Below are 25,270 nucleotides of genomic sequence, written 5' to 3'. Positions count from 1 at the left end.
ACATAATTACAATGTAATTACAAGCATATTGTTTGGTTGCACACGTGTAATTACACAGTTAGATTAGTTTAAAATAAAGATTAATATTTGAAAAAGATATGCCTTTATAAATGATATATTAAATTTATTTAAGGAACATATTATTTCTTGAAAATACATTAATTAATAATCACATATTTGTAAATAATATTGTAAAAGAAATTGTATGTATTTTTCAAATAACATTATAATTTGATTAATTATAAGAATTAAAAGCACACATTTTGTAAGAACATCATGGACTGGATGTTTGACAAAAAAATTAATAATATACATATATGTGATAACGTTATTCAAATGTTTGACAAAAAAATAATCTATCAATTGTAAGTGGAAAATGAACAAAATGCAATGTCAAACAAGTGAATAGTATAACCTAAATTCAAAATCCAAAAAAAAAAAAAAAAAAAAAAAAGTTTAACATGATACTTTAATGTCACATTTCAACATAACATAAAATAAATTCCAACATAACATAAGTAAATATAATTTAAAAGAAAGTGAAAATGTATTTAAGTCTATAACCTCATTCAACAACGCAATTCTACTTTAATAACGTCATTCGTTTATGTCAAGTTTGTTAATTACTCATTCTTTCTAATATTAGGAAGTGTAATTTCAAAAACTAGAATAATAACGTAGTTACGCTAAATGAAAAAAAAAAATACAAGCAATTACATGAAATTACAAGAAATAAAGGTTGAGAAATGAGAAGAAAGAAAATGAAAGATAAATAATATAAAAATTCTTTTAAAAAATAAAATAATTTGAAATGTAAAAATAAAAATAATAGAAATTAAAAACAAAAGAAATTAAAATAAAATAAAAAGAAAAAGATAAAAACTAAAAAATAATCGAGGGAGTAGAAATTAAAAACAAAAGAAATTAAAATAAAATAAAAAGAAAAAGATAAAAACTAAAAAGTCCCCCTGAGAATTGGAGAGTTCTCAATCCCCCTTGAGAATTCTAATTACACTCAATTACATGCTAATCATGTAATTACTTGGCCTGACACACATGCCTTAAAAGAGTACATTTATTTTAGTATTTACAAAAATGAAATCTATTAGGACATGAAAAAGCTCACCATAGCATGGGTTGTAGATGATCAGTCAAATATAGAAGTACTAAGATGAAAAAGAAGGACAAAAACACCAACAAATGAGGCAGGAAAAAAGAGGGGAATACTTTCTGTGCAGAAAATATGAAATGAGGAAATGAATGATATATGCTACCTAAATGCCTTTTCAGTTCTTCATTATCATACGCAATAAATTTGTTGGTAATTATGATTTATTAAATTGTGAAAGTAGAGAAGAAACGTTCCAAATCACAATATTGTGAATGGAGATGGAGGAATAGTGAATGGAGGCTATTTAGGTTGTGCTGCTACACGTGGGCTGCTCATACAAACAATTAACTTGGGTGTTATTGCAATTTGTTACGTGGCTAACTTAGCATTACTAATGGAATAATTAAGAGATATGAGTTATGGAGATGATTTTTTAAAATAAAATAATTAAAAGAAATGAGTGAAAAAGTCAAAAAAAAGGAGAAAAAAGATAAATGTCAATGGAGATCATAAAGAGGTGCCACATAGGATTGTCTATGCCTAGCTTAATATTATATATTGATTGATAGTTTGATAAACATATATATAAAGTTGTGGTTAAAGGAAAAATGTTACACTCTTCAAATAGTAATACTAGTGGAATGTGAACATTTGTGACCATAATATCTCGTAAAGTAAACAAGTCATTACAAATTATCTCGTCGATAAAAATACGTAAACATGAGTCATTACAAATTACTTTTTTGATTGTTTGGCTTTTTTGTGCATAAAATAAGCCTGGATCCGTTTGGCGATAAAAAACGACTTATAAGCCAAAAAAAAATAAGTTAGCCTACCTCAACTTATTTTTTTTGGCTTAAATATTTTGTGCTAGTAAATCACTTATTTAAGCCCATCCAAATAGGCTCATAAATATTACTAGTATTATTTGACCCGTGCTAAGTCCGGTCCAAAACTAATATTAAAATTAAATTTGTAATTACTTTTTTTCCGTTCTTTGTGATATTAAGTTATTGAAAGATTAGTTCGACATTTTCTGCAAATTCCTAAAAACTAAAGGCTCTTCAAAAATTTAAATCGCACCAAAAGTATTTAAAAATTGAATAAAGACTTTCTTGTCCTTATTTTAGACTTATTTTTTGCATTATTTATTTATTGAATTTTATTTAGATTTAGACTTTGAAAATTTCTTGATATCCAACTTAGCTATAACATCTGTGTGATTAAAAACATCCATTATGAATTATAACACTTTCTTTCAAAAAGAAGAAAAATAATTTGGTTCAAGAGACATCAATTATATATGCTACATTTATTCTTTCGATGAGATGTTGGTAATGTTATTTTCTTTTAAGATATACTAACTATAATGAAAATATGAAGAGAATTATGACTTTAATTTTCTTAATATAATTAAATCTTTTTGATTTCCCAAAATTTATGTGATGAGGGAAATGGCATTTCTTCCTTTTGTAATTAGTTCTATAAAATGTACATTATAATAGTTTTTTTATACAAAAATAAAGCTTCAACGCTTCATGCTTAATTTAATCATGTGTCCCTATGCTAAACAGACACTGTCTAATCCTTTTTAAACCCCCCCCCCCCCCCCCCCCCCCCCAAAAAAAAAAAAAAAAAAAAAAAAAGATACTCAAAAACCTTAAATATGTTGCCCCCTTTGTCACAATTACTATTGCTTGGGAAACTAAAACTTATGTAATATTTAGGTACATTGGCATAGAATATGTCATTTTCTTTAATTATACACATCAATTATAGTTGGAACGATTCTCAGGTTTTACAAGTTATTGAGGCTAATGCGTATAATTAAATGAGGTGACATATTTTAAGCAGTTAACTTATCTATGGAATAGACACTTGAGAATACACACAAAAGTATTTTTAAAATTCAAATAGAAATATATTATCATGTGCTCGGGTGCTAAATTGAGATAAGTCATAATTTATGTATTCAAATAAAATTTACTATATATATATATGACAAATTTAAAAATGTATTAAGCCAATAAAACAATATATAGTAGGAGAAAAATGAGGCATATAAAAGAATTTATATTACATTCCACACCACCTTCTCTAATAGATAAGCAATAAAGGACAACTATAAGGTTGAATTTGAAAGAGAAGTCTTTTGGTTAGTAATCACTAGTTAGAATCTAACTGAGGGACGACCAAATCTTTAGATTCTCCGTTATTATAAGTAGTAATTTCTATTTTGTGCAGCTAATTTCAGTCCATATTTTTAGGAAATCTTTTCATAACAGAAAACAAAAATTAAAAATTGTTACCATTAAATAACCCCGAACCCACCCCTCCTGTATGCTAAACAATCACACGACTTCACAATTCTATAGCCAGTTTGATCATGCTCTCGGGAGGCCAAAATATTTATTTTAAGAAAGTGATGTGTTTTGTCAAGTTTTTAGGAAAAAATAAGTTTTTTTAGAAATAACGGAAACTACTTTTCAGAAGCTAAAAAAATAGAATTTCCCCAAAAATACTTTTTGAGAAACTCTGTGAAAAAATACCTTTAGAAACACTTCTTAAAGCTTAGCCGAACGACTTCTTCCATATGAAACACAACACTTCTTCCTTTCTTTTTTTTTTTTTTTTTTCCTTCCTTTATTTCACCTGAACTCAAAAGAGTATGCAATCTTGTACGTAAATTCATTTTCTTGATACCCTTTTCTCATTTTCTTCGAGTTTTCATCTTTCTAATTATCAAGCCAAAATGAACTTAAGGTATGCTCCCCATAGTTTTATATTCTTGTTTTTTTCTTTTCAACTGGTCTTTTCCCAATTGCCCACAAATCAAATTAATACCATGAGAAGAGTCTATGATATGCTTCAGAATAATACTCATAGTTCTTTTGCATGGAATGGTATTGATAAAACTTCAACCCCATGTTCTTGGAGAGGTATTTCTTGCAATTCTGATAATTCTTCTATAACCAAAGTGTCCTTTCCATCTTTTTCTATTTCTAGCTCTGAGTTCTTGCCTGTTATTTGTCAAATTAGTACTTTGGAGTCTCTTGATGTTTCCCAAAACCATTTAAGTTCTATCCCAAATGAGTTCATTACTAGTTGTGGGGGGATTAGTGGGTTGAAATTGTTGAACTTTAGTGGGAATAAATTGCATGGTATTTTGCCTAGTTTCACTGGTTTTGGAAAGTTGGAGTCTTTGGACTTTTCTCAGAATAACTTGTTTGGGAAAGTTGACTTGCAGTTGAGTGGATTGAATTCACTTAAGAGTTTGAACCTCGGGTATAACGTGTTTAATGGTTCAGTTCCTACCAGTCTTGGAAAATTTAATCTTTTGGAGGAACTTCAACTTTCTGCTAATTTTTTTGAAGGTGAATTCCCTATTCAAATTGCGAACTTTGGGAACTTAACTTTGATTGATCTTTCTCTTAATGGTCTATCTGGTGTAATTCCTGATAGATTAGGAGAACTTTCCAAATTGCAAGTCTTGATCTTGTCATCCAATAAATTGAGTGGCACAATCCCCCAATCCCTTATGAATATCAAAACACTGACGCGTTTTGCTGCGAATCTGAATGGTTTTGTTGGAAGTATACCAATTGGTTTAACCAACAACCTGAGGAATTTGGACCTAAGTTTTAACGATTTAAATGGTACAATTCCTCAGGACCTGTTATCCCCACTGAACTTGCAGTTTGTTGATCTTACTTCCAATAATTTGGAGGGACCTGTTCCTGCGAGCATGTCGGTAAATTTGATCAGGTTGAGATTGGGGCAAAATGCTTTGAGTGGATCATTTCCATCTGCTTCCTTTGGAAGCCTTCAAAGTTTGACCTACTTGGAGCTGGATAACAACAACCTAAGTGGACCAATTCCTGCTGAATTGGGAAAGTGTCAAAAATTGGCCCTTTTGAACTTAGCTCAAAATAAGCTGAGTGGTCCTATTCCTGTACAGTTGGCTGATATTTCTAATCTTCAGGTACTGAGTCTTCAGTTCAATAACCTAGTTGGAGAAATCCCAAGTAACATTTCACAGTTGAACAGATTGCAGAAGCTCAATATCAGTGGGAATTCATTGACTGGTTCCATACCGAGTTCGTTATCAAGTTTGATAAATCTTACAAACTTGAACTTGCAGGGGAATAAACTAAGTGGTGGAATTCCGATCGACATTAAAAATTTATATCAGCTGTTAGAACTCCAACTTGGAGGGAACCAACTTGGTGGGCCTATTCCCGAGATGCCGTTGAGTTTACAGATCGCTTTGAATCTGAGTCACAATCATTTTCAAGGGCCTATACCAGCTACTCTTTCTAGATTAACTTCATTGGAAGTTTTGGATCTCTCTTACAACAGGTTCTCAGGTGAGATTCCCGATTTCCTGACTAGAATGGGAGGCTTGACTATTTTGGTGCTTTCGAACAATCAACTCTCTGGAGTTTTTCCATCGTTTGGAAGCTTTGTCAGTGTTGATGCAAGAGGAAATAGGGATCTGATCTTTCCTTCCCCGGTTGCTCCACCACAAGCTGCAAAAAAGGGAAGAAAATCTGTAGTTGTTGCAGTTGTATGCAGCGTTTGTTTTGGTATCATGGCAAGCATTTGTATTCAGTACTTTGTTTTGAAGCACTTGTATCGAACTGAGTTTTGTTGGTTAACTGATGATAGGCTCCACAAGTCTCGAATTAAACAGTCCAAGGCCATGGCTGCAATTTGTAGGCCAGTTAACATTATGCAAAGCAACGAGTTGTACACATACTACAAGGTTATGATGCCTTGCGGTGTGTACTATTGCATCAAGAAGATTACAAGGAGGAACAAGTCATCCATCTTGCATAGCTTGGAAAGGTTCGAGCAAGGGCTTGTAAGTATAGGTCACCTTAGCAACTACACTATGGCCCCCCTTGCTTATGTTGTTGAATCTGATACTACATATATCTTTTATGAATACCCTCAACATGGAACACTCTTTGACCTCCTTCACGGAAGAAGTGATGACAATGTTTTAGACTGGAAAAGTCGCTTTGCCATAGCAGTTGGCATTTGTAGAGGTTTGGATATCTTACATGGAGGCTCTCTCTTCAGCGATCCGATCGTACTCTTCCGTGTTTCAACAAGCAGCATCTTTATGGAACATTTGGACCAGCCCTTAATTGGAGATATTGAGCTTGGGAGGGCATTTAGTTCTTCACAATTTGCCATAGCAGTTGGATATGTTCCTCCAGGTAAACTGATCATTCGTTGTTTTGGCAATAATGATGTGATTCAAATGTTACATAAGTAATTATTGAATGTTCTTTAATTCCTGTCTTGTCATGAAATCTTATATCTATCAACATAACAATCACTTACATGTCTGATTGTTCATCATGAAACTAAGGTTCATTTACATGTCTGATTGTTCATCATGAAACTAAGGTTCATCGTATCTTGAGAATAGGAAACCAAAAATTATATCTACTTGGGTAGGACGATAACCACAACACAAAGACACCATTTTTTCCACAAACCATCCTGAACCAACTTTTATTTTCTTAGTCTTTGTTACTTTAGGGACTTCATTTATAGTTCATGTTCTTATACAATGACAACAACAATGCCTCAATCCCAAATAAGTTGGGGCCGGCTATATGAATCTTCACTGACCATGTTACTCCATATAGTTCATGTTCTTTTAAGTGGTAAGATCAGGATAGAAGGAACGGGAAGGAAAATGTTTGATGTGATTGAACCTTACACCTTTCGGATTTACCACACCAATTTATTGGATCTCTTTCTCCTTTGGGTAGGATACCAGCTTCACTAAAGAGCTACTATTTATTTTCTCTGTTTTTAATCAGAACTACACAAGAAATAACACAAATTCATGTCTACATAGATGATTAATGTTTGTATTTGCAGAATATGCATATGTGATGAGAGTGACTGAGGCTGGTAATATGTATAGCTTTGGGGTAATAATGCTTGAGCTGCTAACTGGGAAACCAGCCATTAGTGAAGGAACAGAGTTGGCTAAGTGGATTATCCAGCATGAAGATTTGGGTGAAGTTCTTGACAGCAGAGTGAGCGGAAATTCTGTTCAAGTTCATCAACAAATGCTTTTACTGCTTGAAATTGCTCTGCAATGCGTAAGTGTCTCTCCAAGTGAAAGACCTGATGCCAAAGAATTACTAGAGACATTGCTATCTTTGGGCCAACAGTTTGGTATCTAATCACACATATTGTATTATAGTTTTTACCTCATGTTCTTATTATTTGTCTTTTAATATTTTGCACACCTCTTAAGAAAGATATTTAATAGTGTTAAATCATAAGAATATTAACTATACTACCCAATTGGGTTGAGTATGTTTATCTAATATTTTGATAACTGTGTTATCCGGGCCAGCTTGCCTGCATCTCAACTAATTTCACAGAGTACCTGCTATCTCCCACATATATCACAGAGGGGGACAGGGTATATGCTCCCCTATAAAAAAAGAATAAGGTACTATTCCATAACATATATGAAAAAACTAGATCGGGTGTGGAGGGGCAAGGGGTTGAGCGAAGTGGGGTGTTCAGCGGTGCGGAGAGACAATCAAGAATGCCACTTATGGAACTTGTTTTTCTTATCCCACCAAGAAAGTCTAGAAAAACTGCTTTCGAAAACATTTTGACCGATCTAACATGAGAATACTAAAAAAGCATTTTCCAAAAAATATTTCGGTTCATACCAAATACACCCTAAATTAAACTCAAACAATATCATAAGCATCATAAGTCCGTAACATATCAACTTAACGAAGGAGACACAATCTACTATGAATACCCACAAGTCTCCAATCATAAACCGTAACTCCCTCCGTCTATGGTCTGAGTAAGTTATTTGTCTACTTTAAGCTGCTTGTAGACATATAAACGGTACCAGCTAGCTGAAATTATGCCTTGGACTTGTTGGTAATCTCACATTGGTCCAACATTTGCTAGGAGTCTTTTCAATGTTGTTGGAGATTTGTATATCAACAGAAAATGTAGATAGCTTCTGGAAAATGAAGAATGAAAATATCATAGACTGGAACCCTTATTGAATGAATGTAAGTTTCAAGAAATTTAGGCAACAGCAGTATATTCTGTTATAGAACATCCTTTACCATGATGTAATAACATTTAAACCTTGACAGGTAGTCCATTCTCCCATTGGGACAAGAGAAAAACCCTGTACTATAAAACAAAGCAAAGTTCCAAGTCTGCAACTCCCTTTTATCTGTTAATCCACCTTCTATTGAACTCTTACGTTACAGAATATCCACATTAAATACAAATGTACCCTTCAACAGACTCGTGAATACAAAGGTACCCTTCAACAGACTCGTGAATACAAAGGTACATAGTCCAGGGACGAAAAGCTTTCATTCGGCTACCACATAAGTCCACTCCTCTATTCATTAGAGTTTAAGACTTACAACTGGCATCCTTCATATTACTCGCTAGTTTCCCAGCCTATTAGCAGCACATGGATGCTTCTTCTCATTAGGAACGAAATAGTCGGAACAGCCAAATATGTCAATCCAAGTACTGCTAACTCCACATTCCCCTTCTAACACCTAAGGCGGACAGCCAATTTCTTTCCTCCGCATACCCTGGCCTCCTCCCCTATTTCATACAGCTTACTGGCAACTACTTTCTCCGCTTCAAAATATCTATGAACTCAGTAGGCAGCACTGATCGGTCCAGATAACCCCAAGACATCACCCTTCTCACCCAACTGCTGAGAAAAAACATCTACTTCAACCACCCGTCCGACTCTTTATGTAATGTCCACAACCAGACCAGGTTGCTAGAAAGGACAGGCTTCATTTTTTATGACTTGATTGTTAATGAGAAAGAAAGTCAAGTCATAAATCACCTGAATCTTTATACTGTCAGATACTTCTATGACCTTGGACATTAGCTAAGAGATGCTATCCAACAAATAGCATACTTCATTTCAAGTTGATTGACGTCCAACAATGAACTCGTGCACATTTCCATTGATATAAATTGAACTGCATCCAGGTGACTTCTTAACACCTAAATTTCTCATAGTTCCTCTGACCTTTGATACATCTTCCCATCTGCCCGCAGATGCATAGGTGTTTGCCAGAAGTGTATGAGTGCTGGAATCATAAGATTCAATCTCCATAAGCAGTTTTGCCACACGTTCACCGACATCAACATTGCCGTAAATTCTGCAGGCACTGAGCAAAGCCCCATAAATTGGAACTATAATCTCATTGTCTTTATTGGGTATCTGAGATATCATTACTTCAGCTTCACTTAGGAGCCCAGCACGACCCAGTAGGTCTATTAGACAGCCATAATGTTCTAACTTTGGCTGAATCCCATAAATCCTACTCATTGCGTGGAAATATCTCCGGCCTTCCTCTACCAAGCCCCCATGGCTACATGCACTTAACACTCCAATAAAAGTGATATCATCAGGGAAAATTCCAGCTTGTTCCATTTCTGAGAACAGTTCCAGTGCCTTCCAAGTATTCCCGCTCATGGCTAACGCACAAATAATTGAAGTCCATGATGCAGTATCTTTCTCTTCTAATGCATCAAATATTTCCATCGATTTTTCAATGCAACCGCACTTTGCATACATCTCTATAAGGGCAGTACCAACAACAGCAGTAACAACTATTCTATTTTCCTTCATGTAATCATGAATCCATTCCCCTTGTTGCAAAGCTCCTACCTGAGCACAACCAGTGAGAAGAGCGACCAATGTGTATTTATCAGGTTTAATCCTTTGCATTTGCATCGAACGAAACAGGTCCATTGCATCATCAACACGATTAAACTGCACATACCCATTAATCATACTTGTCCAAAGAACTAAATCCCTTATTGGACTCCTCTCGAAAAGTTCCCTAGCTTCATCCAATTGACCGCTATTTACATACCCCGACACCATACTAGTCCAACATATCACATTTTTCATCGGCATCTCATCAAAAATCTGCCTAGCCACCATCAAACATCCACACTTACAATACATATCCACTAATGCATTCCCAATAATAACACTAACCCCAATCTCTTCAACAACGTATCGATGAATTTCTTTACCAAGTTCCAATTTTTTCAATGCAGTACAAGCTGACAAAGTACTCACAACCGTCGCTTCATCAGCCTTAACACCACTTTCCTCTCTCATCTTCTTGTAAACACCAACAGCATTCTCAAACCTACCACACCTCACAAACCCACAAATCATTATATTCCACGCAACCGAATCTCTTTGAGGCATTTCATCAAACACTTTGTTCAAACTGTCAACACAACCAAACAAACCATACATATCCATAACAGAATTACCAACATAATTATCAAACCAAACACCAGATTTCAACACATACCCATGAATCTTTTCACCTTCCTTAACCATTTTTAACTCACCAATTGCTTTAAAAACAAATGGATATGTAAAATTATCAGGACATAAGCTATTTATTCTTAATTCATTAAACAAGAAAAGGGGTTGTTTAAATTGACCTGTTTTTACATACCCTTTAATCATTACATTATACATAAACAATGTTGGGTTTTGGCAACAATTGAAGATTTTCTTGGCGTAATTTAAGTCTACTCGGAATGTATTATTATGAGTGGTAAAGGCTAATAGTTTGTGTAAAATGCCAATGTGTTTGTGGAAATTGAGGATAATTACTTGGGCGTGGATTTGTTTGAGATGTGTAATTGATTTGCATGTTTTTAGAAGCTCAATGCATGTTTTAATGTCAAGTTTATTAATGCAGCGACTAGAAATTGACCTTAGTGAAGACATTATGGAAGTAGAAAATATATCATATGAGTTGAAGGCAATTTTAATAGAAAGGAGTTGAAAGTAATTACAAAAGATTGAGCAATAATAACTCCCTTAAATAGATACTCTCTCCATTTTAAAATAAGTGGTGTAAAATATTTCTCTCTCCATTTTAAAATAAGTGGTGTAAAATATTTTTACTTATTCATTTTGTTTTAAAATAAGTGATGTAATATAATTAAGAAAGCATTAATTTTTTTCTTTCAATTTTACCGTTATTTAAATAAAAGAAGTTTCATATAACTAAGAAACTACACTAAAGAGCTATATTTTTTTTTCAAGATATTTATTAAGGGTAAATTATTAAAATACATCTTATTTTCTAGGGATGAATAGTTTTCTTAAGGGGTGTATTCAAGCTAAAAACACTACTTATTTTGAAATGGAGGGAGTAAATAGAAACAATGCTATGATAGATGATGTTGTCCACACACGAATTAGTTTATGATACGAAAAAGAAAAAGATAATTGGTTTTTGATTGATTGATCGCCTTTTACCCTGGAGTAACCTTGTAAACTACTGTCACCTACATGTATCTTGTAGATCAAGAAAAAGTATCAAATGATGTTAGTTTGGGGATATATATATATATATGGGATTCCACATGTTTATGAATTGAACGAGATTCAAGCTAGGGAAATGGTTGAATTTGCCAACAGTGTGAAAGGAATTGAATCTTGGGAATGAGATTGGCAAAAAGATTTATACATACTCCAAATGTACTTGTAAATTAGTTCATGTACCATAAGTATAATAGCTTCTTCTTCTTTTTTACTCTTGAACCAGTTAATATTTTGGCACATTTCCGTGAAACGATGATTTTGTACATTATATGATTTTCAAATTGATCTGTCTAATTCTTGAATTTTAGTAGAAGTTTGTTACTATTGGCGGATGCTAATCTTTCACATTTTAGTTTAACTTGTAAAAGACAACTGATGCTTTCATATAATGTTCTTAAATTGTAGTGCTAACGTTAACTGATATAGCTATTTCTGTGGGTGGCCAATATTTGCTCCGTTGCCACAAATGACAAAGCACATTGAAAAAACAAATAGTATGTGATTGGAACTTATTGCTTAAAATTTAGAAGTGTTAGCAATATTTTAGCAGATATGGCACATCACCAGCAGAACAAAGTGCACAAAAATTTAGGAGGAAGACAAAAACGTAAGAAATGTAATAGACTGAGAAGTTCCATCGAATGAAATGGCAAAAATAGAGCTTGGCTTATGAGGGTATTATTGCTCTGCATTATACCGACAGTCACCATATTGTTTCTTTATTTCTCACACAGCTTTCTTGGCTAATGGATCCACTTTATCTTCACACTTATAAAAAGCAGGAACTGTATGACTTGAAGCACAAATCTGGGTTCACTGTGTGGAAGACCATGAAAAAGCGTATCCATTAAGAACAGATAGCAAATACAAATGGAACACAGGAAAACAGAAAGAATTGCACTGACATATGTAGGACGGTGTCAAGAAGTTGCAGCGGTTGCCTACAACTGAGAGGACCCATAGATCAGCAGTGACCGCGAGGAACTTCTTCAGATCTCTGCCAGATGCAATTTCTCGCAACACACTATCCTTAGAGCAAAAGCAATCTCAAGGATAGGCTTTGATTACTCTGAAAGGTGAACTTCTGGAATATCTGGTGGTTTCTTGTTAATAAAGGTTGTTGTATTGGACAACAAGAATAAGATTGCAAGGGTGAAGATCAAAGGTGACAGATTAGACTGAGCAGGTGGTACTCAAGCAACTTAAGAAGAATCAGAAGGCTGTTGCTTCTACAAATACACCAGCAGATATTTTCTTGTTCCTCTGCAAAAATACATCGGCAGATTTGCTTCTATCAAAAACGTTATGAACCAGCTTTCTTCTCCGAAACAGCCTCCAATAGTGCTCTTCACCAGCGGTAGCGAGCCTCTGCTGCAGCCGTAGGATTCATCCTCCCCGAGCTCCGATTCAATTACCAAAACTGGGATACAAAGCGTGAAAATGAAAACTATTACTGTATCACCCAGCAGTAACAGACAGAAATAAGCTCACATTAGCTTACAGTATCCTCTTTCTCATCACACCCAATACCCTCCCCCCCCCCCAAAAAAAAAAAAACAAAGAAAAAAGAAGAAACAAGAGTAAAACATTAAATTATCAAAGTAGATATCCTACCAACACGAAAACACTAACCTGGTGAGCCGCGTTGTCATAGATTGAGCAACAGCCCGCTATAAGAAATGAAATTGCCATCTTCCAAAACCACATGTGATATTCTTTTGCAACCTAAATATGTAATACTTGATCAGAAAAAGAATATTCATAGACTTGAAGAATAAGAATAAACCTAATTGGACACCACAGCAAACAGGAGGTAAATGATCCAATAGTAGGACTCAAAATGCTATGCAACAAATCATTAATGACATAATAGAATATTGAGGAAAGGTTTGTGTGGCATCTTCTCTGTCCCAGTAATACCAACAGCTACTCCTCCGTCAGCAGGTACAGAGCAAATATATCGTTGACAGTGTGTCCTTTATAGGAACAACTTCTACAATCTCTGGTCTCAGCTCTTGAGAAGACATCGCCTCTAGGTAATATTTCAATTTGCTGTGAATAAGAAAGTGCCAAGATTTCAATTTTCCCCTAAAAGTTGTCCCGAAAAGTCACTCACTCCTAAATTTACGGCCGATCCCTATATCTCCCTGAGTGACGATGTGGCAAAGAAAGAGCAATCACTTTCTTGGAAGCGTAAAAATAGGCAGTCTAGAGCACTAAGCACACGTAGGGAAGTGTCAAACCACATTGGGTCTGATGTACTCAACCTTACCTTTCATTTCTGCAAGAGAAAAGCTACTTCCGCGGCTTGAACTCATGACTTTCTTGTCACACAGAGGGAACTTTACTCTTGCGCCAAGTCTCCCCGGGCAAGAGGGAAAAACAATGCTAAAACGCATAAAACTGTCCAGGTGTCATTTCCTTATTGAACATTATACTACTAATTACACTAACATTGGAAATCTCGTTTCTTTTTTATTTTCTTTAACTCTTCCCTTTTCTTTCTTTTTTTCTCTTTCTCACTCTTAGTCTTCATGAAGGGGAGCCTTGGAGCAACAGTAAAGTTGTCTCCGCGTGACCTTCACGGGTTCGAGCCAACCACTAATGCTTGCATTAGGGTAGGTTGTCTACATCATACCCCTTAGGTTGCGGTCCTTCCCCGAACCCTGCTAACGCGGGAAGCTTTTTGCACCGGGCTGCCCTTTTATTTTTTGTTCTTTGTCTTCACCAAATCCATCAGAACCTTCATCATTGTTGCCAGTACCTCCACCTCCCCGTCCTCCTCTTCCTTCGACCCCACCACTTCCATTCCTAACACCTACTAGCTGTTTTCTTTCTTTTTCTTTTTTCTTTCTCTTTCTTTCTTTTCACCGAACCAACTTGAACCTCCACCATTGATGCCACCACCTCCACCTCCGCCCTCCTCCTCCTCCGCCCCACCACCTACTACTAGCCTTTTTTTTTTTCTTTCTTCTCACCAAACATACTTGAACCTCCACCATTGCTTTCACTATCTCCACCTCTCTCGTCCTCGTCCACCTCCTCCACCCTCGCCTACTGCTAGCCAGCCTCAAGTGTCTTTTTTCCTCAAAAAGAAATGTCTTGGTCGAAAATATTATATTCTATTCATATAGCCATGGCAAAGTTTTCTTATGGTAAAATTTGTGGTGGAGAAATAAGGAACAGAAGAAGAAGGAAGAAGAAGAAAGGAAAATAAGAGAGAGACAGATTAAGTGGTGCGATACACGAATCAAGCGCACGCATAATGACATCCAACATAAATCTGGGATTCTTGTAGCGAGGGGGTATAAGTTCCACTCTGAACAAGTCTAGAGGGTAAGGATCGCTCGCAAAGTTTAGGCGCGTGATCTTTTGGGACAACTGCGGCAAATTATGTATTTTCCCATTCTTTTATCTATAATTTCTTCTTCAAAGTTTTCATCATAAAATAACTGAATTTCTCGACAAACAGCCTCACAATAAATTTACTCTGAATTATAGCTATCATTTTAATCTCGGCTCTTCTTCGGTCATTTATTGCCTAGTGAGAGGGTGATCTTGTCATTTCGTTCATTTCTGAACATCTAATAAGAAAATGAATTTTTTCCTGGTAATGAATCGTCAGTGTCACTATACTTGGCAATATCAAACATATCATCCATAAACCAACACTCGCACAACACCACTAAAGTGTAGTAGCAAGATCGACCAACCATCTTCTTATGTGCAAGATAAGACTCGATACGGTACACTGAAACCGCAACAAATCATCATATAGTGAAAGGCTTAAGCACAGAACACCCTTAGAACACATTTCCGAATGTATCAACAACAATACTAACCTGCAAAGCTCATCAAAAGAATAGTTGATCAATCTGCAAGTTGGAGTTCTATACTGTAATCCTACGAATTCAAGAGCACCCTAGACAACAAATCTAATCAGAGATGCAGCATAAATGAAGTCAGTAAGAAAACCTTGCTCAACTCGTCAATGACCAAATAAGATCAACGTCTACAGAACAAACTTATGCAGTTGCTTTAGTTAATCACATTGCTGTAGAACTGAGCTCTAGAACTATCTTTTGCAGAAAGAGAAGACTTCAACAGAAGCATTGCCGGGAATATAAGAGGCACTCTCTAGTTGGATATCTAGGAGGAGAAGTCGAAGAGCGTAAGACGTTGCGCCATTAGCACTCATGTAGAGCTTTTGAAGGGATACGGAATAACTATGTGTACTTGAGGAATAGCCTTTCATGCTTAGTTTCTTTTTGGTGCATCCATGAAATTCCAGTTTGTATAGAAGATTGGGTGTCGTTTGTAGGAATCATATTATGTGTCTACCTTTTGGTATACAAAAAAGCTTTTCCCATTATTAATAAAAATAGTTACCCTAAAACTTCACAAGGTGATGCCCTTGAGCCATTTATCCCTTCTGCTAACTGAAAAATTACACTCCCTCCATCCCAATTTAAGTGTCTTACTTTCCTTTTTGGTATGTCCCAAAAAGAGTGCCTCTTTCTATATTTAGTAAGTTGACAATTCAAACATCCTACATGACAAGTTTATAACCACAAGATTCAAAGGACATTTTAGTACATTATACACATCTTTAATTTAGGACCACAAGATTCAAAAGTCTCTCTTTATTTCTTAAACTCCGTGCCTAGTCAAACTAAGATACTTAAATTGGGACGAAGGGAGTAACTAACTTTGAGTCGGTGGCGGATCCAGGATTTCCAACTCGTGGGTGCTCACTTCTTTTAGTATAAAGTTAGTACATATCACATATTACAAGTGCACAACCAGTTAATCTTGATTATTTAAAAAGTTAATAAGAAAGGTATGACAAATATTACTATCATTTAAAAAAAAAAAAAAAAAAAAAATTTCACTTTTTGGGAAAAATGATTAACCTCTGAAGGATTTCTTAGCCAAATTGTCAAAGTTTCTCAAGAAAAATATGAAATCTTTCTCTTTGTCACAAGAAATTACATACGTGTAAAAGGAAATTAAAAATTAAGTGTATAAGTAAACAAAGAAAGTTCTAAAAAGGAAGAATAGGGAAGACTCTATATTGGGAAAAAAGGAAATGTCAGCTAAAGATTTTTTGTGAGTTATAAAACAATTGTGTGACTTGAGAATCGAACCCTCACACTCCCCAAAATTACGGCCTTCAAGCCAACCTCCCGACCGAAGCACCCACTGGGCATTTTATTCAATGGGTGCTGTTGGTTTAATATATATCATTTTCACTCAGTTTCTATACAGATATATATAATTTACATCGGGGTTAATGGGTGCTCAAGCACTCGGTAGGATGTACGTGGGTCCGCCCCTGCTTTGAGTTGCCACAAGCAGCTTGCAAGCAACCATGTGGAGCCTAATAAGGCAAGTAAAGATATTATGGACTCAAAAATTAATTGGTTGACACAAGTCTATAAGCATATTTAGCCAACAAAATCCCTTACTAATTACTAGAATTAGATTATGTAGAAGCTTTTGCTTGCCAATGTCCAATAATTTAAGCCGACAATCAAATAAAGAATTTTTCAGAGATTATCTTATCTATAGAGTGTATTCTAGCTTCAGAACCATTTTCACAAATGAAAAACTACATTTATGCAAACTCCATTGCTATTCACATACTATAATTACCTGAACCAACATTAGCAGACAATACTTATCGTTTTCTGAACCAACATTAGCAGACAATACTTATAGTTATTTGAACCAACATAAGCAAGTGTTATTACAACTCTCTTTGATCCTTTCATCCACTATTGAGGGAATTCTGTATCAAAAGATATCCTCAATACAATAGTTTAAAACAGAACCGTAAAACAACCAGTTCAAAAAAAAAAAAAAAAAAAAAAAAAAAAAACAGAACCATAGAACAAGCATAATTAATGCAAAGGAAAGAACTTTGTCACCTTATTCAAATGTGCTTCAGTCAATCAGATAGTTTGATAGACGTTTATCTTGGATAGGCCCCTTTCTTTGCTATCTGGGACTCCTTGTTTTCCACCAAAAAGGTAAATGGAATCTCTTGACTGATCTGTCTTTATAAAGCAACATATATACATTTCACTAACTGAATTTTCCTAGTCGAGTATGTTCACAATGAAGTAAAAAGCATCATTCAGAAGACTAAACTAAAAAGCAAAAACACTACTTTATTACCTCGAATCTCAAAGGCTAAGCTGGTCACTGATAAATTAAGATCATGTCAACTCTAGCAAAATCCTGTCCAAAAATGTCATGAATACATAGGTACATAGTGGGAGAACTAATAACTTGTTATTCTTCTAGCCCATAAAACCACTCTTCCATTAATTCAAGTTTAGGCTTATAGCCAACATCCTTCATATTGATGGTTAAATATCCCAACATATCATATATCATGCAGCACTGAGGATGCTTCTTATCTCTAGACACAAAACAGTTTGGATATCCAGAAGTATCAATCCAACTACACCCAACCTCCTTTGACAACCCCATTTTGCGCATTCCTCTTCTGACGTTATCTACAGACTGCCAGTTCCCCTCCTCTGCATATATATTTGAAAGCAGAACATGATAACCAGAAACTCTGTCACTACCCTCTAATTCAAGCAGCTTACTGGAAACAGTTTTCCCCAATTCAAAATTTCTATGCACTCTGCAGGCTGCAAGGAGTGATCCCCATATCCCCAAGACATTACCCTCTTCACCCAACTGTTTAGCAAAATTATGAGCTTCATCCAACCGTCCAACTCTTCCTAACATGTCAACCACACAAGCATAGTGCTCTGCTGACGGCTGAATCCCGAATTCTTCACCCATCAGCTCAAATATTTGAAGGCCTTCATCAACCAATCCGGTGTAGCTGCAAGCAGACAAGATTGCTACAAAGGTAACAGCATCTGGTTCTAAACCATTCTGCCGCAGAGAGTAGAATAACGTTAGAGCTTTCTTACCCATCCCATGCTGGCCGTATCCCAAAATCATATTTGTGTATGTCACAGAGTTTTTCTCAGGGGATTTTAGAAAAACATTTTCAGCATAATCAATGATTCCTGATTTAGAATACATGTCTACCAAAGCCGACACAACATAAACATTGTTCTCAAACAAATTGCGAATTGCAAAACAATGTAGCTGCTTGCCTATTGCTGTACTTCCTGACTGACTGCATGATGGGAGAATTGATGCTAAGGTCACAGCATTTGGTTTCACATTCTTCTCAATCATCTCCTTGAAGACAACAAAGGATTGCTCAATTAATCCATTTTGAGTGTTTCCAGCAATCATAGCGTTCCATGTGGCTTGATCCTTATTGTTTGTGAAGTTTGACTGAAATATTGCTTGTGCTTCTCTAATCATACTAGATTTGGCATACATGTCTATCAGGTAACTCTCCATCCCTTCAAATTGAATATTGTGCCTCAAAAGATAAGCATGGGTCTGTTTACCAATTTCCCTGTCCCTGAGATTTGATGCTGCCGAAAGCAGGATGGTAATTGTTATATCATCAATTGCAACCCCAAGCTTTTGCATCTCATATACAAGCATCAAAGCCTCATCATCAAGTTCGTTCTGTACCAAAGCAGACACCATGGTGTTCCATGATACTATATCTCTTTCCTTCATTCCATTAAAAACTTTAAATGAATCACCAACACGGTTACACCTAGAATATGTGGCAATCATAGCATTTAGCAAAATAACATGTGAATCCATGCATTTCTTTATCAGACGTGCATGTAGCTGTTGAGCAAACTCTAAATGCTGCAACTGTGAGGTTGCCATAAGAGCAGATACAAATGTCACATCATCAATAGTAACAGAATCCTCTGCTTCTATAGCTTCAAGAAAGAGATCAACTGCTTCAAAAGGAAAATTGTTCTGAATGTACCCGCTAATCATAGAGTTCCATATCTCTGTATTTCTTTCACAAGTATTCTCAAATACTCTCCTCGCCAAATCAACGCAACCAAGCTCAGCATACATAACAATCGCAGCACTAACAACAAACAAATCATTTACATATTCACTACCCAATTTCACAAGCAACCCATAAAAAACATCTGCAACTCTAATATCCCCTATTTCTGATACAGCAGGAAAAACATTAACAAAGCTAACAACAGTCGGCTTAATCCCTAAACTCATCATCATAACAAAACACCTAACTGCTTCCGAAAACCTCTTCCTTTTCACATACCAAGAAGAAATAGTATTCCAAGCAACGACATTTCTTTTCCTCATCGTTCTAAACACACTTTCAACTAAATCACAGCCCGAACCATTTTCCGAGCTTCTCAAGGTAGAGGTAAGGTCTGTGTACACTCTACCCTCCCCAGACCCCAGTTGTTGCATTACACTAGGTATGTTGTTGTTGTTGTAACTATTTTCCGAGGCGAGACAAGTGGAATACATATTCAATAAAGAATTACTCACAATCATACTAGGATAAATACCAGACCTCAAAATATGACAATGCACAGCTTTACCAACAAGTATCCTTTTCGTCTCGGCGCAAGCTTTCAAGACAGAAGAATAAGTATACTGATCACATATCAATGAACAACCCACATGTTTCAACCTTGAATAAAACAAAATAGCATCATGGGGCATGTTATTACATACAAAACCAATAATTATCGTGTTCCAAAGTACAGTTGTTGGTTGAGGAATTTCATCGAACAGTTGGCGTGCAAGATGGGGTTTGCCTTGTCTACATAATTCACTTAAACGATAGCGAATTGTGCGAGGTTTTGAATCGATGGAATTGCATTGTTGTTGGTTTGTGAGTGTGTTGTTGAGGAGAGAAGAGTAATTTGGGAGATGAGTTAAGGTTAAAGATGATGATGATGGAGATTGTGAGAAAGGAAGAGGAAGAGCTGAAGAAGACATTGTTAAACGCATTTGGACCTCTAAAACTATCACTTCACTTCACCCAACAAAAATATCAAAGCTCATAAAGGTCTTCGAGGATAAAATGGTAGTTATAAATTTTCAACTGCTTCTAAGTTTCAGTTGAAATTTTACTAATTTCTTAAAAAAAAAAAAAAAAAATTTAAAAAATGTTGTTTGGTTGAAGTCTTAAAATAAATGTGAAATGTTCTTTTGAGGCACATAATTATTTACTCCGTAATACGCCCGATTTAAGTGTCTTAAAATATTTTTAGTTAGAGTTTTAAGAAAAGAAGAGATTTTTGAATCTGGAATTAAGCCAATTAAAGATGTGTTAAATGTATTAAAATATAATTTGAATTTTGTGGTTATAAATTTGTTATATAGAATGTTTGAATTATCAACTTATCAAATATAAAAGAGGCATTTTTTTGGACGAAAAATAAAAATAAGACACTTAAATTGAGACGGAAAGAGTATTAATTTTGCTTTTTTTGTCAAACAAAAAAATTTAGTATTTTATTTGATTATACATTATGTCAATTTTTCACTCCAAGCTTGCATTAAAAAAAAAAAAAATCAACCAGTTTTTCAAGTAGAAAAGATTTTTCTCTCAAAAAACTTGAATATCATTTCAAGTGAAATGCAGGTTCAACACACATTTTAATTCCTCAAGGGCAAAGGTGCAAATATATTCTTCAATTTTGCGATTTAGAGCAGATATATCTCTCGTTAAAAAAGTGGTGCATATATTCCCCTGCCGTTACACAAATGATGCAAATATAACAAAATGTTTTTAAAAATCATTTAGCCTGTTTGTTAATTAAAAAATATCACATGGCTTTTAAAAAAAAAAAAAGTCTACCCATTTTAAGGGAAAATGACATAATTATACTACTTAAGCCTCTATATTACAAAACATAAAGATATTTTTCCTTATTTATAAAACATACCAACATAATTACAAAGTATACCAGATTTAGGCTTAGTGGATACCCACGATTTTGGGCTTTTTTTTAGGAAGAGACTCTGATTTTTAAATGTGGGCTTAATTTTAGGATAGTTATCAATTAAATTCTTCTACTTTTCAAAAACATTTCTCTCTCTCTCTCTCTCTCTCTCTCTCTCTCTCTCTCTCCAGCATAGACACCATTTTCAGACCTAAAATTCATCTTCTCTCCTAATATGATATGATTTCAACTTCATCGACGAACAACTCTCCCCCAATTTTAACGTTTTTTGCCTGATAGCAATTCTCTGTATTTTCAACTCACGATTTTCAAACCAATCTTTCACCATTGTTACTACTCATCGTCATTTTTGTATATTAACACTGTTTTTGGATCCTACATTGTTGGACTTTAATTAAGCTTCAGCTTTAGCTTGTGGGAAATAATGAATAGAAAATCTTATGAATTTAAGCAGCGGATACTGGGAGTGATGATATGTTTAATGAAAAAAAAATGAAAAAAAAAATCTTTAATGCAGCATGTAAAAAAGTTGAAATGTGTGTATGAGATATGTGTTGTAATTGTTAGTATGAAATGTGTATAAATTATTTATACATTAATAACAGAAAGATTTTCATTACTGACCTGTGTATTAATTGTATATAAAAATTGGTTTGAATCGTTTTGAGATATGTTTGATCATTGTGTATATGAAATTTGTATAACTTATATATACTGTAGTTTTAAAAACTGTTGAAAACTAATATTTGTATGAAATGTGTATGGAATATGGTATATATCATTTTTGAGATATATGCGGCCAGTGTGTATGAAATGCGAATAAATTCGATATAAATTAGTCTTAAAATGTTGAAAACTGATGTGTATGGAATATGGTTTGTATCAATGAGAAAACTTATTATACATGTATACTTTCTCATAATCAGACATACTTTGATCAGATTTTATACAATTTATATGTGCTTTATCATAATCAAAATATACATACAACTTTTATACATATTTCATGCATAAAAATTATAACGAATTTACATAGTTATAAATACTGCATACAAAAATTTATACATATTTATTTTCTGGTGTATGAACGTTATATGAAATCTGATTAATATCAATTACAAAAATTATAACAAACTTTGTTGGAATCTGATTCATACCGAGAAATTGATTTTGAATGAAAGAATTACCAATTAGAATGGACTTTTCGAGCAAAAGTTGGAGAAAATTAAGAAATAATATCTCTTTATTTTGAATGGAGAGAGAAAATTGGATAAAATAAGGGAGCAAAAGTTGGAGAAAATCAGGGAACTATATCTTTTAATTCTAAATGGGGAGAGAAAAGTGGATAAAATAAGGGAAGCAGTTTCCTTACATTATTAGTGTATTTTATTTGCTTCTTTTTAATTTACCTGATTTGTATAGGTTTTGTAAAAAATCCATTGATATAATTTGTGAACTGACAAGTATCATCACGTTTTGTTAATATATTCTCTTAGTATGTACTTATACTTTTTTTGCCCTTTTTTTTAGTAGATTTTTTTTTTTTTAAAGCCATGTGGTAATTTTTTTTCCTGGTAGGTGGAGTCTATTTTGTTAAAAAAAAAAATCTCTGTGGCCTTAAAAGAAATAAGTCTACCTATTTTTTAAATGAACCAGACCCGGCCACTAGGAAAAGAAATTACCACGTGACTTTAGAAAAATTAGTCTACTAAAACATAAGCTAAATATTTTTTTAAAAATACCACAAATAAAAAGATATCTTTGCATCATTTGTGTAACAGCAGGGGTATATATGCACCATTTGTGTAACGGCATGGGTATATACACACATCACTTTTTTAACGAGGGATATATCTGCTCTAAATCGCATAGTTGAGTGGCATATTTGCACCTTTTCCCTAATTCTAAATAATCTTTTTCAACGTAACTTCAATACTAATTTTTTCCCCCTTATCACTTAATTAATGTTCAAAGGCCTACTATCTTTTGTCTTCGAATGATAAATCACGCAAAGTATCTTTCTTGACGTAGGGGCCTGTTTAGAAATGATTTTTTCCTCTTCTTTTTTCAAAACAATGTTTGGTTATACATTAGAATGGTTTTTTGATTAGTTTATGAAGATGAGTTTTTCAGTGAAAATATTTTTCTACTCAATAAAACTTCAACTTCAAAAATTATTGTTTTATCAAATATTACTCAATTATATCCAAACGCTTACGAAAAAATTATTCCATCCATTTTAAACTAATTTGGACATATAATTGCTGTTGTTTTTTTTTTTTTTTTGTTTTTAAAACAAACTAATTGGTTTACATTATAGTCAAATTTTTACTCTAATTTCAGAAAGATAGATTTGAGGTCAAGATATATATCATCAACTCGAAATAAAGAATGAAGATATTCCGAAGACATCTTGTAAGACCCACGATTGATATTAGGAGTTCATAGTGATCACCTTTAGGTTAATTAACACCCCAACTGTGTTTATAAATTTCACGAACATGGTCTTTAAACCATTTCTTGACACTCTATCATTGTGTTCATATATGAGATATTAGTACTCCATGGAAGAACATGTAACAAAAAAAAAAAAAATCCCATTTCTATATTTTTTTCACATGAAACACATTTTCAAACATAATTTTAATTTTCAATTATTATTTTCTACTTTAACTTCATATAGTACTTTTTAAAAATATCATGAAATTTATGTCCAAACGCTTACTAAATAAATAATTATAGTTGATCGAAATAAGTTTCGTAACATAGTATAACACAAATCTTTTTGAACTAATTAAGAACTTCTAAAAATTCACCTAGGCACTAGCCATTTCAAGATTCGAAATAAAAATGCTACTAGTACTTTAGTTTTGAGCTTAATTTTGAAAGGATAATAAACAGTACTTTTATGATGAAGGATGATAAAAGTACTTCTAAAATCATGTACATTCCAGTGTATCTATTCACGTGAAGAAAACAAATACAAGATATAATAAATCAATATTCAGGATTTTTCTATTATTTAAACTTGCATTACGAGATATGACCCATACATGGTAGATAAAAAAAATAGCTGGAGTCATCTTTAGATTTCTCACTTATCTTTGTTGAATATTTCTAATAACTTTTTTTTGTTTTGTTTTCTAACAATCTTTTGAATTTAGTAAAATCTTATATTATAGTATATATTTAATATTCAATAAATGCACATAGCAGCTCTCGTAGCTCAGTTGGTTAGAGCACCCGTTTAGTAAGCGGGAGGTCTTGAGTTCGACTCTCAACGAGAGCATTGATAATTTCTCATTTTTTGGATAAATTTTTGCGTTCTTCTTCAATATTCTCAATCACACAATATCTCAGACAATTCAAAGTTACTGCGTGGAACTTTTCCAAACAAAACAATGAGGCGATTATGGTGGTGACATGGTCGATGGTTTCTTTGCTTTTGTGCCAAAAGGTCTTCTTAGATTTATGCCAAAAGGTCTTCTTAGATTTATTAAGGTTTAAGGAAAATCATAAAAAACATTTTATCAAGATTAAATTATATGCACGCTAGATTGTTACACATAAAATAAATTCAAGTCAAAACGATAGACTAAAAGCGAATTTGTCTAAAAAATGATTCAAACTAGAATGACCATTTCAAGGATAAACACAATTTCTATTGTTAGTATGCATGCATGAAAAACATAGATGAAATACAGATATATGATTTTAAAATAACTACATTTATAAACCAAGAGCTGCATGAGTTAATTCCCTAAAAGGTCATCCACGTTTTGACAATTGCCTCTTAATATAACTTTTATTTTTTTAAGACTAAAATATCACTCAGCTATCTCCATTTTCCTCAAAAAATACTAAACATTACAAAAC

The 25,270-nt window shown here is 34.0% G+C and overlaps 3 protein-coding genes and 1 non-coding gene across 8 annotated transcripts; 2 read left to right on the top strand and 2 right to left on the bottom strand.

Annotated features, from left to right (window-relative positions):
* The first annotated feature begins 3,775 nt into the window (after positions 1-3,775).
* On the top strand, positions 3,776-7,341 carry LOC132034085 (LRR receptor-like serine/threonine-protein kinase GSO1). The gene is made up of 2 exons (XM_059424314.1): positions 3,776-6,336; positions 7,013-7,341. The coding sequence occupies exons 1-2, from the start codon at positions 3,864-3,866 to the stop codon at positions 7,321-7,323; spliced, it is 2,784 nt and encodes a 927-aa protein (XP_059280297.1). The 5' UTR covers positions 3,776-3,863; the 3' UTR covers positions 7,324-7,341.
* A 1,120-nt stretch (positions 7,342-8,461) lies between these two features.
* LOC132034084 (pentatricopeptide repeat-containing protein At1g31430-like) lies at positions 8,462-10,974 on the bottom strand. The gene has a single exon (XM_059424313.1). It carries the CDS (start codon positions 10,923-10,925, stop codon positions 9,081-9,083), a length of 1,845 nt encoding a protein of 614 aa, XP_059280296.1. The 5' UTR covers positions 10,926-10,974; the 3' UTR covers positions 8,462-9,080.
* Positions 10,975-11,993: 1,019 nt separating this feature from the next.
* On the bottom strand, positions 11,994-20,536 carry LOC132034082 (pentatricopeptide repeat-containing protein At3g22150, chloroplastic). Of its 5 annotated transcripts, none has more exons than XM_059424311.1 (5): positions 17,709-20,536; positions 17,459-17,587; positions 15,371-15,463; positions 13,161-13,253; positions 11,994-12,948 (listed from the first exon to the last, which is right to left on the bottom strand). In XM_059424311.1, exon 1 carries the CDS (start codon positions 20,433-20,435, stop codon positions 17,826-17,828), a length of 2,610 nt encoding a protein of 869 aa, XP_059280294.1. In that variant the 5' UTR covers positions 20,436-20,536; the 3' UTR covers positions 11,994-12,948; positions 13,161-13,253; positions 15,371-15,463; positions 17,459-17,587; positions 17,709-17,825. The 5 variants fall into 5 exon arrangements, with proteins under 5 accessions (XP_059280294.1, XP_059280293.1, XP_059280292.1 ...); XM_059424310.1 differs by having other exon boundaries at positions 15,371-15,450; XM_059424309.1 differs by lacking the exon at positions 15,371-15,463 and having other exon boundaries at positions 11,995-12,344; positions 12,434-12,948.
* Positions 20,537-24,609: 4,073 nt separating this feature from the next.
* TRNAT-AGU (transfer RNA threonine (anticodon AGU)) lies at positions 24,610-24,683 on the top strand. The gene has a single exon. It is a non-coding gene; the product is annotated as a tRNA-Thr (tRNA).
* The last annotated feature ends 587 nt before the right edge of the window (positions 24,684-25,270 follow it).

Source organism: Lycium ferocissimum, chromosome 10 (genome assembly GCF_029784015.1).
Source record: "Lycium ferocissimum isolate CSIRO_LF1 chromosome 10, AGI_CSIRO_Lferr_CH_V1, whole genome shotgun sequence".
NCBI lineage: Eukaryota > Viridiplantae > Streptophyta > Magnoliopsida > Solanales > Solanaceae > Lycium > Lycium ferocissimum.
The sequence above is the reverse complement of the archived record's forward strand: the minus strand, read 5'-3'. Positions and strand labels throughout refer to the sequence as shown.